Genomic DNA, 17,975 nt, shown 5'->3' with positions numbered 1-17,975 from the left:
TTTTGGAATGCTTAATGATTATGGAAAATAGTTCAAATCCCAGAGTCATATTCCAAGGTGACAAACATATATTCATATTAAATGTTTCATTAAAACCTCTTTTGTACTTTTTTATTAGAGTTATACCTATGCTTGCCATTTAATAGTGCAATATTTTCTTTTCCTGCTATAACTGCTCAATCTGCAGTGTTATTTTTAGCACGGGTGTTGATAAATCTGCCACAAATGTTTCTAAAATGACAAATCTGAACCTTCCCAGTTTAAACATGAAATTGTTTTACTCCTTTGCAAGGTAGAAAGTAAAGTCATTTTAAAATAGAAAATATTATTTACTATAGAAACAGGTCATTGTTCTCTGGATGTCTGTTGTAGTGCTAATTTTAGAACTAGGGTTAATAGATACTCTCTTCCTTTTTATTTGTGTGTCACCTCATTCCAAAAGAAAGAAAAAGCATTTGAAATAACTCATAAGTATATATACAATAAATAAGATTTTTTTTAATTAGAAAAATAGATTTTTAATAGGTGAAAAGATAATATTTACATAATAATAAAGCCAAAGAAAAAATTAGCTTGTAGAAATGTCAGCTTTTAGTGCTCACTTCGGCAGCACATACACTAAAATTGAAATGTCAGCTTTCAGGGTTTTTAAACTGTACTTCATCTGTTTTTGTACTGTTATAACTTCAGGAAGCATCTAAAATTGGGAAAATTATCAGATAATATACCTTTCCATATATTTATCTTGACTGTCTTAGAATTAGGAGAATTTTTATTATTTACTTTGCCATTAAAAACCATGAGTTCAACAGAGGTATTTTAAGTTCTTTAAAGTTGCTTTTCTTAAATTTAAAAACTTGAGAAATTTTTATTCAGATTTATGGCTTAATCTATGTAAAAAAAAAAGTTTTAATGAAGGTTCTTTTTATTTAGTGCTTTTACAGTCATACTCTAAACAAAGGCTGTCCTTTTTCCAGGTGTTTAATTTTGATCCTGGAGCTGCTGTGAAACAGAGGACTGCAGAAGATGTTAAAGCAGATGAAGATGTCACAAAGCTATGCATACATAAAAGGAAAATCATTGCAGTGGCCACACTTCATAAAAGCATGGAAGCCCCACATCCTTCTCTTGTGCTTACCAGTCCCGGAGGAGGAACAAGTACGTAATGTGGTGAAGGGTTTAGGGATTTTCCTCCCCAACTCTTCTCCCAGAAAAAGAGTCATAGGGAATCACCTGGCCAGGCATTTTCCAAGCCTACTCTTCAAGCATGCACAGTGCTTTTCAAGTTACAAATGTTTTATCATTGTATCACAAATAGCAAATTCATTCTGAAAAATTCCCATGAAGTCGTCTCTCAAAATTTCCTATCCAAATCATCTAGTTAAACAATTAGAATAAACACTGATCGACACATACAGATGCTGTGCAGGTATGTAGGGCTGAGCTAACAAAAAGAGAAAGTGCCACAGATTTTTAGGAAAGAAACGTAGCCTTTTTGCTAGAGCTGTGTTGGAATGTGTGGTATCAAGTCCTCAAATGCAACTAGCAATGTTTTTAAGAACTAGCGGTGTTATTCTTTCAGTTATTTAATAACTATTTATTGAGCACCTATAGCATATTACCTTGCCAAGGACTTTTTATACCTCCCCCAATGTGCATGCCTGCATGCATGCTTTCGTCTTTTAAATTTTTCAAAGCTGCAGAAAAAATTGCATTTTACAGTTCATTGAGTAGCCCTGAATCCTTCACCAAGATTCACAAGTAAAGATGTTGTAGAAGCTGCAGATATTGTAACAATTGACCCCTAAGTAGTTCAACACACAAGGACACTCTCCTCATATACCAAATCACATTCAAGAAATTTAACATTGATAAAATGTTACTTAATATGCAATCTATATTTGAAATTTTTCAGTTGTCTTATTAATTTCTTATAGTTTCTTTTTGAATCCAGGATGCTATCAAATATTGTACATTGCAGTTGTAATATTTTCTTTAATCTACATCAATTCCCCAGACGTTTTAATTCGTTCATGGCATTGACATTTTTGAAGAATCTAGGTCAGTTTTATAGAATGTTTTTCAATTTGGATTTGCCTGATTGTTTTCTCGTATTCATATGTGAGTTAAAACATTTTGCTACGAATGCTGTGTAGATGATGTTGTGTCCTCATTAGGAGGCACATAATGTCATTTTATCCCATATCGATGACATTGACTTTGATTGCTTGGTTATAATTATGTCCATCTGATTTCTTCATTCTTAGGGTATCCTTTCCCTTTACGATAAATACATAACCTGTAGAATTTTACTTTGAGACTGAGGAACTTCTTTTTTTTAAGGGCTAGAATATTAACTCCCTCCAAAATATTACTATCTACTTAACACTTGAATAGTAATTCAGGGTGAAAGCATTTGTTTATGAAGAATACATGATATTGTTCTTTGAAGTTCTGAAAAATAGGGATGAAGAGGATAACCTGTAGTGATCAGAGGAGGTTTTATAGCAGAACCCAGGTTCGAATCAACTCTGGAAAATGGTAGGATTTAGACAGATGAGGGAAATAAGAAAATCCTTGTCCAGAATGAGTGGAAGCAATGATATGGAAACTAATCTGACATGAGGGGTAGGTAAACTGAAACCAAGTTATGAACAGCCTTAGGTACAAAAAGGAGCAATTGTGACATCCTACAGGTAAAGATTTACACTTAGACTTCATGTGAAGAGAGCAGGGAGAGAAATGGGGAAACAATGAGTAGAGAACTCCTTTCCAATAACCCCGTAACCTTTAAACTTTAACAGGAATGATCAGAAAAAAATTGCTACACTAAGGTATGTAAGAAAAAATGTCTTTTAAGGGATTTTTATTTTTTTTAATAAGCTACATTTCTTTTTAATTAAAAGATACTGCAACAATTTAAAGAGATTTAATAGTAATAAATTATTTAAATTCTGCCACCTCAGTCTACATTTTCATTTTTGCATATTACGTTACACATACTCTTATCTGCTGCTATTCTCATATCACATTATATCACTGTTTTACCTCTTTCAACAGAGTCTGCCTTGTTGCTTTTATAATGACTTTAACAGAATTTCGATCTAGGTCCTTTGTCATACCCTATACCTATGAGTTTCATTATTGAAAATAAAGGTCAATATTTAACCACTATAGGTATAAGAGGTTTATCTCTGTTCACTAATTGCTACTCTTTTACTAACTTCAGACATAGCATTTAACTTTCTAATTTTAAACTATGTTGTAAAGTAGAGCTTTAAATAATTAAAAGTTAGCAAGACTCATACAGTAGTTTTCACCTCGATTTTATGTACATAAACATATATTTAGTTTCTGCTTATTCTTTTGAAAGATCTCCTTGAATATACATGGAAGACCTTGATAGATGCCTGCCATTTATGTTTGCAAACTCTTGTTAATACTTTAGTTCCTAACTGTGAAACATAACAGCAGCTTGACTTTGTTTATTTAGTATTCTTGTTATTTTTAAGATGCTAACTATTTTTCCCCAGGTATTAAAGAAATCCTTTCTAAACCACAGCTATTTTATAAATTCTGTTGAATATTTAAAAATGCAAATGCCTATGCTTTTAATCATTAAACTTCAGATAATCATATAAATAGCCAAGAAAAGATGCAAGTCTATAGTTTTGTTACTGAAAAGGACAGTCAGTCCTGTAATAATATAAATACAGACAACGTTGTTCTCACTATATGCCAAGCACAGTACCCCAACTATTTTTCATATATTACTTATTTTATTACAAACTTTAAAAATCTCTTTTTAACAAGAAAATAAGTTTGATTGAGTTTATCTGCTGCAACTCTCTTATATCATTGGTTCTCAAGTTTTCATAAATTATATCTAGAAATCCCTCTATCAAGAATTTCTACCATACTAGAAACAGAAAGCTCACATTCCCAAGAAAAATATATGTTCACTGCATTCGCTTAATTTTTGAATGCACCCTACCTAGATTTCTGTGTACCCAAGGTTGAGAACCACTGTCTTAGAAATATTAAATATGATTTGACCTGTATACTACCTAACAGGTAGGAGAAGTATATTTATCTTAAATTTGCAATTATGCATTTAAGTAAATATACCTCTGATTGCAAATGAATCCAAGTATGCTTGCCAATATATTTTAAGCCTCAGAATAGGAATGGCCATACTCAGTATGAATGGTACCACTCTCATCTCCTGTGCCTGTAATAGACTCAGCGGCATTTTCTCCTGGAGCCCAGCTAAAGCTCAGTATCCTTTTCAACATAGCTCTCTAAGCAGCCACCACCAGTTAATGGGAATTGGCATATGAAACTAATTTTATTTGCAATCCCTGTTTTAGAAGGCACAGCTTTATAAAATAAACATTTTTAGGGGCTTAAAAAACTTAAACCCAAATTCTGACAAGATATAGTGAAAATTCTGTCCAATGAGCCAGCTCGCTTTTGTTACTTGGATTCTGTCTGTTCTCCAAAGGAACTGAAGACATTCTGAAACACCAGTGAGGGAGCAATGCACTCTGTAAAAGGAGAATACTCAGAACCTAGTCCTGAAGATTTAACACTCTGATTAAATTTTGCATAGGAATTCTATCCTAATATAAGAATTGCAGTCTTTTACCTAAGTTGGCTGACTAAAGCTGTTTTTACCAGTAATGCCTGATTAACGGCAAAGAAACTGCAGTATTACAGACTTGATCGGAAACTAGGCGTGATTGCAGCATTACTGCATTTACTGTTGTTATCACTCCCATTATAAAAGATTCTGAATCCCATCCACTTAATTCACAAAAATTAAGACTCTTTTACTCTCATGGTGAAAATGTTGGGATAAGGAGGCATTTCTGTAGCTGTCCTGAGGAGGTTTCAGTAAGGTAACAGAATCATTAATAGGGTAACACATTTTCTGGTGAAAATGGTGATTCATTTAAATCACCCAAGAAAATATTATGCCATGGAGATTATAATTTTCTCTTGTAACCGTGTTTCTAAAAAAATCAAATCCAGTGAGATAGTAGCATCACCATTTCCATCTGGACTGTCAATCTTGATTTTGCATATTCTAAATATTATTATAATGGCTAATGTCAGTATGAACTGATTTAGATCCTCATCCTTCCTCAACAGATAAGAGGAAAACAAGCATAATGAGCAGTTATTGAGAACCTTAGTTAAGGGAGAATAATGTGCATTTTTTAAATCAAAGTTTAATGTAGAATGCAGAACTTCTACTCGCATGGAAGCATGGCTTCTGTTTGCAAATTTCTATTTCCAAATACCTTCCCTTCTTCATTTCCTCCTTTACTTCCCACCCCCTGCCCCACCCACCCCAAACGCAAAAGAACTGAGACTACTAACAGAATTTTCTTTTCTCTTTCACACCAGATGCAACTCCAGTAGTACCTTCAAGGGCAGCAACTCCAAGATCTGTAAGAAATAAGTCTCATGAAGGAATTACAAATTCCATAATGCCCGAATGTAAGAATCCTTTCAAGTTAATGATTGGATCATCAAACGCCATGGGAAGACTGTATGTACAAGAACTGCCTGGAAGCCAGCAACAAGAACTCCACCCTGTCTACCCCCGGCAGAGATTGGGCAGCAGTGAACACGGACAGAAATCTCCATTTCGTGGCAGCCATGGAGGCCTGCCCAGCCCAGCGTCGTCAGGGTCCCAGATATATGGAGATGGCTCGATCTCGCCAAGGACTGACCCACTTGGAAGCCCTGATGTTTTCACAAGAAATAATCCTGGTTTTCATGGAGCTCCCAATTCTAGTCCTATTCACCTGAATAGGACGCCTCTTTCTCCACCTTCAGTAATGCTACATGGTTCTCCTATACAGTCATCCTGTGCAATGGCTGGAAGGACTAATATACCTCTTTCCCCAACCTTGACTACAAAGAGTCCAGTAATGAAAAAACCAATGTGTAATTTTTCAACTAACATGGAAATACCACGAGCAATGTTCCACCACAAACCGCCCCAAGGCCCACCTCCCCCTCCTCCACCTTCTTGTGCTCTTCAGAAAAAGCCATTAACATCTGAGAAAGATCCACTTGGCATTCTTGACCCTATTCCTAGTAAACCGGTGAATCAGAACCCTGTTATCATTAATCCAACTAGTTTCCATTCAAATGTCCACTCTCAGGTACCTGTGATGAATGTAAGCATGCCTCCTGCTGTTGTTCCTTTGCCAAGTAATCTCCCTTTGCCAACCGTAAAACCTGGTCACATGAATCATGGGAGTCACGTACAAAGAGTTCAGCACTCAGCTTCAACCTCCCTGTCCCCTTCTCCAGTGACATCCCCAGTGCACATGATGGGGGCTGGAATCGGAAGGATTGAGGCATCACCCCAAAGATCACGCTCATCTTCCACATCATCAGATCACGGAAATTTCATGATGCCACCTCTAGGACCTCAGGCCACTTGTAGTGGTATTAAGGTTCCACCCAGGTCACCAAGGTCAACAATAGGGTCCCCACGACCATCAATGCCATCAAGCCCTTCTACCAAGTCCGATGGACATCATCAGTACAAGGATCTCCCTAACCCATTAATTGCTGGAATGAGTAATGTACTAAATACCCAAAGCAGTGCAGCTTTTCCTACTGCATCTGCCGGAAGTGGTTCTGTAAAGAGTCAGCCTGGTTTGCTGGGAATGCCTTTAAATCAGATCTTGAACCAGCACAATGCTGCCTCCTTTCCAGCAAGTAGTTTACTCTCAGCAGCAGCCAAAGCACAGCTAGCAAATCAAAACAAACTTGCTAGTAACAACAGTAGCAGCAGTAGCAATTCTGGAGCTGTTGCTGGCAGTGGCAACACTGAAGGACATAGCACTTTAAACACCATGTTCCCTCCTACTGCCAACATGCTTCTCCCAACAGGTGAAGGGCAAAGTGGTCGAGCAGCACTAAGAGATAAGCTGATGTCTCAGCAAAAAGACTCATTGCGGAAAAGAAAACAGCCACCTACCACAGTGTTGAGTTTGCTCAGACAGTCTCAAATGGATAGTTCTGCAGTTCCTAAACCTGGACCCGACTTGCTAAGGAAGCAAGGTCAGGGTTCGTTTCCCATCAGTTCAATGTCTCAGTTACTACAGTCTATGAGTTGTCAGAGCTCTCACTTGAGTAGCAATAGTGCCCCGGGTTGTGGGGCCTCAAATACTGCTTTGCCTTGCTCTGCTAACCAGCTGCATTTTACAGATCCCAGTATGAACTCCAGTGTTCTTCAGAATTCACTGACACAGAACATACCTTTAAGAGGGGAAGCCGTGCACTGCCACAATGCAAACACTAACTTTGTTCACAGTAACAGTCCAATCCCAAACCACCACCTCGCAGGTTTAGTAAATCACATTCAGGCTAGCGGGAACTGTGGGATGCTCAGTCAGTCAGGCATGGCTTTAGGAAATTCATTACATCCCAATGCACCTCAGTCAAGAATTTCAGCGTCCTCCACTCCAGTGATACCAAACAGCATTGTTAGCAGCTATAATCAAACAAGTTCTGAAGCAGGTATGGTTTTATTGGAAAAAAGTACCCAAAGGTACTAAACTTTTCTATGTTTTTTAAAATTTGTACCAAAGTATTTATTACGATAAGAAATGATCCTTTCTTTCCCCCATTGTGAAATTCTCATCACTTCTTTAGTATTTATAATTTTATTTACAGAATGCTAGATTTGTCTATTAGACAAAAATAGCCAAGGAGATTCCATGTGTTATTTCTTGTCAATCTGTGTCATTTTGAATAATGTTTGACTTTTAGTTGGTCATGTAACCATTGGACTCTAAACTACGAAAGAAGCCATAGAAGGCAGGGTTCCTAGTTCATGAGACATGTACTTGGTCTATGCCAGTATAAAAGCCGTTTCCCCCAGCTTTTGTTTGTATTCAGGAAATGGAGCTCATCTTGAAAAGCCCAAAAAAGGCAAAAATAAATGAATTTTCTGTTCTTGCTGCTGACCAGAAATAGGCGAATGGATAGGGAAAGGTAACTAGAAGTTGCGTGAAGTAGAAAGCTGTCTTCTAATGTGTTTTCTTTTCCTAGGTTGCTATCCCTTATTATAATTTGTTTGAAAAAATTCCAAAATGGATATTGGCTATTCCCTTTTTTAAAAGGGTAATAATTTAAGTTTTCTAATAAAAAAAAGAGGCTTGAAAACCTGATTTCCAGAATTTTTGATCTTGAAATTGTTTTACAGTTTTCTTGTAGAACTAAACTATTGTTTTTAACGTTGACATTAAGGTTTTGAACTCAAATTTATTGTATCTCTTCACTATTAATGAATGAGACAAATTTATTTAAAAGTAGACACATTAGAAAGAACTGTATTTCGTGCAATAGAATCCTCAAATCGTTATTTTTTAAAAAGCTGTAAAGAAGCACTAAAGAGATAAATGCATTGAGACATCAGAAAATTTGACCATGAAAACATTAGAAAGAATATCTAAAACCCAACACTAATGATTTGGGAGATTTGTGAGAAATGACAGGGAGGAAATAAAAGATGATTGTGGAGACAATATTATTCAAATATGAAAACAGTGGGCTTTAGAAACCAGATTGTTACTGGAAATGAGAAAACTGCTGAGGCTCTTAATAATAAGCTATTGTACAGATATGTATAGACTGTATTATACCACCATGCTAGAAAAGCATTATAACCTACATGTCTTTGTTGCTGTTAGTAAAATCAAGTGTTTTCCTTCCTGGTGTTACTACTTATACCTGCCACCCTCCACAACTTGTGTTATGTGTTATGTTTTGATGTTAGTATTTAAAGAAGAACTCTTTATTCATTGACCTCTTGTGTTAAAAAGAATATAAGGTGGAGAAGATAATTGAAATCATCAGTGCCTTCTTGATATTTTTTAGTCTAAGGAATTTCATGAAAATATTTTTTATGTGTTTAACAGGATACATATTCCAAATGGGCTTCCAACTTTTCAGTAGACTCATATTTCTTTTTAGATAATTTTACACAAATGAACATTTAATCTTATGCATTTAGCAGATTAAAGTTACATAAAATTAGTCACTATTTAAAAATTTACCATATTTATTAAGTATACCTTCAATCATTTAGATGAGACAGTATTAGTCTCATTGTATTATATCTTTACGTTTGGTACCCCTTACCTCAACTTACTTTATTTCAGGTGTTAGTTCATATTGCAAAGTGTATGTATTTTATTAATGATGTATTTAAATTGATCTATAATGGAAAAGACCAACATTTATTTATATTCTTGTTTATTGTCAAGTTTAGACTTATTTTATATAGTCTTGAACATGTATTTTCTTGTTCCATGCATCTCTGTAAAACATTGGATCTGGATTGCCAGGGTTGGGAGTGTCAAAACACACAGGTTGAAAATTTATTAATACGAGAAAAGTGTTAGCTAAATAGCTAAATAGCTAAATAGCTAAAAGGGACAAGAATAAATGTCTAGTAATGATATGGATGTGACCGTCAAGTGTAAGCTAACAGAAAGTATATGCTTGATAAAAACCTAGGTCAATGAGAATTTTTAAAATAGTAAACTTAATAAAACTAAATGCTAATTAATATACATAGCTCTGATGTGTAGCTGGTTATGAAAATGGGTAGATTTGTAATTAATATAACTTTTAATGAGCTGAATATTGAAGAGGTCTCCAACGCCGTTTTCCTTTTTGGTATGTAGTGAACTGTGTCACTGAACATTCTGTCATTGTAATTACTTAACCTAAATATTTACTTACACTGACATTTATTCATCCATCAAATAAGCACCAAGGCTGGGCATTCAGAGTCAGGCAGCAGAAATGGTCACAGCTATCCTTGTAAGTTTTGCTAAGTATTCCTAGCATACCAGTAAGAAATTAGAAGAAAAGCACATTTTATTCTTCCAATATTGCTTGTGGCTATTATTGAGTACCTATTAATGTGCCAGGTGATTTACCTATATTATTTCTAATTTATGCAGTTTTTCCGAGTGTAAGGTATTCTTATCCCCATTGCAAGATGAGTAAACTGAGCTTTAGAGAACTTAAATAACTGTCCAAGATCATTCCTAACTAAATTAGGATTTGAACTTAGGTTCATCTGATTCTAAAATCCATTTTCTTCCCAGCTGCATAAGTTCTTCATTGGAAACATTGTGTGGTCAAAAATATTCTTCGCTTTTAACATCTTTTAAAATATCAACGGGTAATGAATTGAAGCACATTGATGCATGTTAGAAGCCACATTTGTAAACTTTTGATGCACTTTAAACAAGTCAGTTATTTTGGCCTTCGCTCTTTGGACTCTGATATTATAGTGTACAAAGATTAGAATGTTTGTGTCAATGCAGATGAAATGTCCAAAATATCAAGAGAACTACCCCTCATTTGTGAATCACATTTGGTGACCTTTATTTTGATGAATTGATATCACCTCACTTACTCAGATAAGAATGGGTTTTTAGTGGGTGACGCTGTCAGTAGACTTGAAAGAAGCTACTATGTGGATGATACTCTTGCCGTTCCAAGCATGATAGCACGGTGAAGGTGACAGAGACTCACTGGTAACATGGGCCACTCTGCTCTGTGGTAACAGAGCCTGGACAGAACTCAAGAGACCTGCTCAATCCAGTGCCTTTTTTTCACTTTCTGAAGCAGCAGCTCAAAATGTTACATTAAGACATCAATCAAGATGAATCACTTGCTCTGAAAACACTTCATCAATTGGTAATTTATTTTCAAAAACTTCTTTTAAATCAAGTTTTTCTATCATAAACAACCCCAAATATTAATTTTTTTAGGCCTATAAATGAATTCCATGAGATACACTCAAGCATGGGAATTGGAGGCAAAGATAGTTTTTAAAAAAAAACAGGTAAAAGATATGAAATGCTTAGGAAACATTTCTAAAACTTAAGACTATTAAGGCTTTATCAATTCTATTTGGAGTTTTGAAATTACCTTTCTACTAAAGGTCTCTAAACACTTATATTTTAAAGTTTACAAGTTTCTATTAGCTTTTCGGATATCAAATTACAAGTAAAGTTTAATATTTCTACATAACAGAAACTGACCAGTAGAGTACTTGGTGACATTCCTCAAGTTGTAAAGCAAAGCACTGGTAGATCAGACAACCAATCCAAAATTCCTGATCTCAGTCCAAACACTCAAACTGCTGAAATCCATCAGTAGTATACTGTGAAAGCAACTTTGACTTTACGAGGAGACACAAGTTTCAACATTTAAGTAGTTCTACCACATGTCCTGTGGTGTTTTGCTTTGGAGAGGAATCCAAAATCAAGTGCCTTTGACTGGCAAATTTCATCAGGCCCATGCCTCTTCAGGCCTCTGACTGCTGCCTGTCTGCTGCCCATAGACAAAAACACACGTTCCAGTAATCCGGGCCTCTGCAGAGTACCTAGCACTGTCACTGTCCACATCACAACCCGTTGTTCCCATGGCCCTATGGTTTTTCAAAGGAACAAAGAGATTTAACTATTCTGCTAACTTAACTGAATCTTAACTTCCTCCAATATAAAGTCATTAAATATAACTTTTTCACTTTAAATGCTTTTTATATCCTATATTTTCCTAATAATAACATTTAATCAATTCTTCAAAGCACATGAAAATATTTTCTGAAGGGGCAGACTATGAGTTTGTATCAGAAGAGGAAATAATTCAAACATTTATTTGCCTTAACTTTTAAAAATATACATTGACTAACAAGCGTATAAATCTACAAATAAATATATGTTCATGGATATTTAAATATATTTTTTTAACTGGAAAAAAAAGTGTTTTATTTCAGCACAAAATATGTTTGCTTGAAACTCAGAACAGCCATTAATATGGTAGGTATAAGAAAACAAAATAGAGACCACAAAAGAACACTTCGGATAAAGGGCTGCAAAGTAATGAGCTTGGTTTTTTGTTCTATGTATTTATTCTCAGAACATGCCAGAAAGAAAAGAGAGGGAAATTGTCATTTCCCTACATTTGAGGTTACAGGTTCAAAAAAGATTATGGGATAAAAATGCTCAAGGCTGGATTGTACTATATAAGTTAGCCCTCTCAGGATATGGAAAGTTCGTGTAGAAATAATCTTGTAATCTTATATAGACTAATGTAGAGTGAAGCAAGGCAGGGGCTTTTTTAAGGTTGTGACTGAATTAATAGTTGCTGTTGAAAGTGTTTCCACCCAAATTTATAAACGCCCAGATTTTATCCCTCATCTGATGCACAAGGCCTCTAGGTTAAAAGTTGCCCTCTGCTCTTGTTTTTAACCAAATACCAAAACTATATTAAATTCCTGATTGTGTGATGAAAATCTATGTCTGTACTTCTGGTTAAATTTTTGCAAACTGAGCCATTTCTTCTTTGCTGTCCGTTACTTTTATAACAGAGAATGTCTTGCTGTTTAAGAAGGTTTCTGAATATCAGGGTTACACCATTTGTTTTGCTTACACATTCCAGGTTTAATGTTGCCTTGTGTACAAAAAAAAAAGTTGAAATATGTTTGACTGTAGACATTGAGTCTGTGTAATCAAAGGTGATAACAGAAATCAGAGTGGTATGATATGTTTGCTGATTCAATAATCTATTTTATACCTTTCAAGAATAAAATTGTCCCAGTGTGCAAATTGGGAGAATTTTATTCCCTTGCAATACACTAAGCTCACTTAAAAGCCATTAGAAATCCTTCAACTCTCTAGAAGATGCCTAAGCTACTATTTACTAACATCAAGTGGTCTGAAAACAGTAAAGCAGCTTCTGAAAGTATCCAAATTCTAGGCAGTAATGTCAACTGCAAAAATTCGACTCATTAAAAGTAACACTTAAAAATATTTCTATGGTGTCATCAAAATAGATTTCACTTTCACATGCATGTAGTACTAAATTAATCAAATCTTAAAATTCTTACCTTCTAGGAACTTAATCCAACATTAATGCCAACCAAGCAAAGAGTAGAGTAAAAAATATTTTCTAAGAATTATACTTCTTGCAAATTCAAAGTAACAACACCGTTTTACAGATTAAAAATGGAAGTACACAGAATTCTGAAGGAGTTGCCGAGATACTGCTAGGGTAGGAGCTAGTCCAGGGAAGTTTGGAATACCTTTCTGAGACTCGTGGGTACAGGTCTGAGGGGGAGTATTTGTCACAGAAACCCTAGAGCCGGGCTCCTGTGCTGCACAACTGCACAGAGACACCTCCCACACCACAGTCTGATAAAAACGCTTCCTGGAGCACAGCTCCCTAGACCATCCCCCATAAAGTTGAGCAACTGAAAGCCCTGATCCTAAAGCAATGTTTTTCAAACTAATTTTTACTTCTTCCCACAGTAAAAATTAACTTTCATTACAAGCCACTAGAGATATATTTTTAATGTTTAACAAATAAAAATTTCCTGGAAAAATACCTATTACATGTGATAAACACCGATATTTTCCATCCCATTCTATCTAATTCTATCTTGTATTTCTTTTATGACAAGTCATGACTCACTGAAATGATTCCATCACCCACTAACAGAACATGACCCAGCACTCATATAGATAAGTTAACAGAAGCAGTTTCCACAAAATAATACCCTAGCTATGCACTGTACTATTTTTCCTTTTCTATTTCATTTATCTAAATATACTGGTTGGGGCATACTAAATTGATTTTGTAACTCTACATAGGTCTAAACATGAATAGTCATGAGGTAATTAACTCAGCAAATATTTATTGAGCACCTAGTATATACTAAGCATCATTTTAGCACTGCAGATAAAATAGTATGCAATGAGAAGATACAAAGTCAATTATATTAATAATCTAGATTAGCATATTCAGACGACAGAAATCCTACCAAGCCAGAGACTGCCACGGATTCCTTTCTCCTCTCCTCCTGAGTGCTTTGGTTTTGAATCCCTCTCCTTTCCTTGTAGAGAACAAACGGCGGCTGCAACAGTTCTATCTTATGATTGTTCGACCTATGATTTTTCAACTTTACAATGGTGCAAAAGTGACATGTATTCAGTAGAAACTATACTTTGAATTTTGAATTTTGATTTTTTTTTCCCAGGCTAATGATATACAATATGGTACTCTCTAGAAGCTGGGCAACAAGCCACAGCTACCAGTCAGCCACACAATCACGAGTAAACACTGATACTCTACAGTGTACTGTGTTGCCAGTGTTTTTTGCATACTGTAGTCAATAAATTACGTGAGATAGTCAACACATTATTATAAGCTTTGCGTTAGATGATTTTGCCCAACTGTAGGCTAATGTAAGTGTTCTGAGCACATGTAAGGTAGGCTAAGCTAAGCTATGATGTTCGGTGGGTTTGGTGTATTAAATTTATTTTTGATTTACAATATTCTGAACGATGTGTTTATTGGGATACAACCCCATTGTAAGTCAAGGAGCATCTGTAGTCCCTAAAGCTTTCTGCCTACTTCCTGTAAAGGGGATCTAGGAGTTACAGCAGGTTCTGAAGCACAAGGATAGAGATTGATATAATTTTGTAAATACTTATTACTATGCCATTACTGAGGCTTGGAGAAATAATGTCTTGGAAGATCTAGATTTCTCTTAAAAGTTATTTTTCAATTTATTTTTAATCAATCCTTTAAATGTAGAGGAGAAAATTTTATTATTTCCATTGGATTGAAAAGTGAATTATATTTCTTAGACTCACTAGGGCATGATATCTTTCTCTTGTCTCCAGAAGCATTTATTATTTTTATTAAGGATTGCCATTGACTCTGTTTGCAATTAAAGTATACTTGTCAAAGCAAATGATAAAGGTCAAATGGCGAAGAAATTCCTTCTATATGACTCTTTTCTTAGGTTGTTGAACTTTATGGATAAATCAGTATTTCGGCATATCAATGTAGAAAATGTTTTCTAGCACAAAGTAGTATTCATTCAAAATTGGAAATATAGATTAAACTGATGTAATGACATTTTAAAAACACCTTATTGGTCCATTTGTTGTGATCTCTATGCCCTCTTGTACACATACAAAGACACGTACAACAATATTATTAATAGTTAAGATCCATCCATAGAAGAGTTTAGCATAATATGAATTATTTTTCCAAAGAATATTGGCAATAAAGAAGAGCAATCTAAATAGGTAGATATTACCTTTGTTTTGAAAAGCAATTTTTTTTAACGAGGCAGAGAAAACTTCTCAAGAATGAAAATTAGTAATCGTAGGAAAATAACCATAAAAATTGTTTTTTAATTTACTGATGCTGTTTCTGTGTACATGTACACTCACACAAATCATAAATTATATGTGTGTGCAAAGAGTACTGTTTGTATCTGAAAAATCTACCCCACTCGGCAGATCTACCACTGGTTTCTTCTCTCAGTCTCTGGGGGTCTAGGCATGTGATCTCGCACCAGGAAAGTTTATTTGGGTGGCTTTCCAGTCTCCTGTTCTACCTCTTTAAAAGCAACAGAGAATGAAAAAAGAAATTATGGCAGTTCTTGGTGCTGCTGGCTGCTAAGAAATAATTACTTTTTCCAATTAAAGGACTTCTCCAACTTACTTTTTCCAGGCTCCCCAGCTGCCTTTTGGTTAACTGCTGAATGGTTAGTGAATAGTTTGGTTTTGCAAAAACTCTAACTGTACCTTTCATTAGATTAAGCACTAAAAAAAAAAAAAGAGAAGGAAGGGAGGGAGAGAGTAGAGAAGGGAGGGATGGAAGAAGGAAGGAAGGAAAGAAGGAAAAAGGGAGGAAAGAAAATATTTTCCCCCACATGGCTCAACAGACCAGAAGGTTTTTATGCAGAACTATGAAGTGAGTTCACCAGAGTGCCTATTCAAGATTAAGTGCTTCAGAAATGAGCAATCTCCAATTTCTCTCCAACTATAAAAATTCAGGGTCCTCTGAATGACCCCAAGCATTGAAGAGTGACTAAGAACTCAGAGTACTTTGTGATGGACCTCTTTCTCCATAAGATGATTTTTAACTCCCCGGAACACCTGGGAGCCTTCTAAAGTAACTTGCCATCTCCTTCCAGCCAGCTCCTTTACAACATCCCTTATCTCCTGGCATTGGACCAGTACACTGGAGAGTTGGTTTTTACTTTCTCCACAAATGGGTAGTATTCTCTCCCTTTATTCACATACACCCATGCCACACACACAGCATCAAACGCAAATGACCTGATTTCTAGAAATAGAGTGCAAGTTTTATGATCTTAATAGATTCATTCAACCAAGACACATTTTTTGAATGCCAACCATGTGTTAGAGACTGTGTTAGGTCTTGAAAATACAGAGGGAAATAAGAAGTGGTCCTTGCCTTTAATGGTTTAGAAAGATGATTTGGATTTTTTCACTGCTTGTCTAAGGCAACACATTTAACCATTTGGTGGGGGGTGGGCAGAGTGTGTAGGGAAGCAGCATATGCTATTTTCAGTCATATATATTTGTTTCGAGGATACATACGACTCTATTACCCTCCATGTACTTTATTACTTCTTTGTCTTTTGAAAAACTACTTTGCTTTTACTTAGAAGCTCTTTGTATCTCCTTTTCCACTTTCAAATCCCAAACTGAATGTTACCACTCAGTTTTCCCTGACACCTTCAGTTTTACCATTATCCCGTTATATACCTTTTATAGCTCTTAACATAGTGATTGCATTATAGTTACACTACCTATATGAAGAGCTTTAAAATTTCCTGGTTCATAATAAACTCTCAATAACTGTATATGTAAGAGAAGAAAAAGAGAGACAGGGGGATTTGTGTGTTCATTACTTTGCCAAAACTCAGTTCCTACAGGAAAGGGCAGGGTGTTGAGTGGTTTTTGTTTGATTTCATTTATGTTTTTGTTTTTGTATAACCATTTCTATCCTTTTGTTCAGCGGAGTATACCTACTTGTTGAATTGTTTTGTTGAAAATTTAAGAAAATAAAAAACAGACCTTGATCCATATGTTACGTTGAAGAAGCTTGTGGTATTCGCCACCTTTTTGTATGTAATGCAAAAATACACCCAGAGTAACTATATTTTCTTTATTGTCATTCCGCAAGAATATTTAGATGAAACACTTTTAGAATAATGTCCCCAAATGGGTACTTTTTTGAATCCTAAATAGGGATGTTTCTCTTAAAAACAAAGATTAAAAAATAATTATAACCTTTAAGGAAATCTTTATTCAAAGCCTTGCAATATATGTGCTAAAGTACTTTGAAAATGTACTCTGACTATGGTTAGAGGAATGGTGATCTGTACATTTAAATATGTCATTATTATTTTGCAGCTAGAGGAAAAGGCCACAGGTAGTGATTACTGGTAAATAAGATTTTTATTAGCTTGTTTAAAAAGATGGTTTTCAAAGGCAGATAAAGCACAGTACCTGTTTGCAGAAATAGCAAAATTTAAGAGGCAATGAAATGTTTAAAGTGTTGATTGTTTTATTACAAATCTGAATATTTAAGGAATTGTATACCATACGACTACTTCAGCATTTGATATTTTCTTACCCCATTCTTTGTGAACATAGTCATTGTTTCATGATAATATTTTATATTTATATTTAAACAGAGGGTGTTTTTAATCTAATTCTCTAAATGAAACAGAGCTTTGAAAATAAAAGCAGACATGACAACTGGAAAAATTGCAAAGTTGTGCTATAGAGATGATATACTGATTTATACTTACTACTGTTACCACATTATCACTACTAACTACAACTACTAATGTCAGTAATAATGATGGCAATGATAACTCCTTTTATTTGTACACTTTTACACATTACAAGCCTTTCCCTTACCTATTTTTGATTCTCGTAACAGTCATGCCAATGAAATTTTCCTAAGGAAAAATTCAAAAGTAGGAAAGTATATGCAGGAAAATGTTCATCCTTGTGTTATATAACAATAATGAGAAAACCAAAATATAAATGCCAAACTTTATTGGAAGAGTTCAATCATAC

General features: G+C 35.1%; 1 protein-coding gene across 12 annotated transcripts in view; it reads left to right on the top strand.

The window, feature by feature from the left end:
- The window catches only part of MBD5 (methyl-CpG binding domain protein 5), a 383,463-nt gene that overhangs the window by 332,394 nt on the left and 33,094 nt on the right, over positions 1-17,975 (top strand). For all 12 annotated transcript variants that reach the window (XR_002780142.1, XR_002780140.1, XR_002780157.1 and 9 more), the window contains 2 exons: positions 978-1,158; positions 5,413-7,548. Coding sequence is in view for 9 of the 12 variants with exons in the window: in XM_023530258.1 (XP_023386026.1) it covers positions 978-1,158; positions 5,413-7,548 (2,317 nt within the window). In the remaining 3 variants the exon portion in view is untranslated. The remainder of the gene's footprint in view (positions 1-977; positions 1,159-5,412; positions 7,549-17,975) is intronic.

This window comes from Pteropus vampyrus, unplaced genomic scaffold, assembly GCF_000151845.1.
Source record: "Pteropus vampyrus isolate Shadow unplaced genomic scaffold, Pvam_2.0 Scaffold2, whole genome shotgun sequence".
Classification (NCBI taxonomy): domain Eukaryota; kingdom Metazoa; phylum Chordata; class Mammalia; order Chiroptera; family Pteropodidae; genus Pteropus; species Pteropus vampyrus.
Note: the sequence above shows the minus strand (reverse complement) of the source record. Positions and strands in the feature narration are given on the sequence as shown.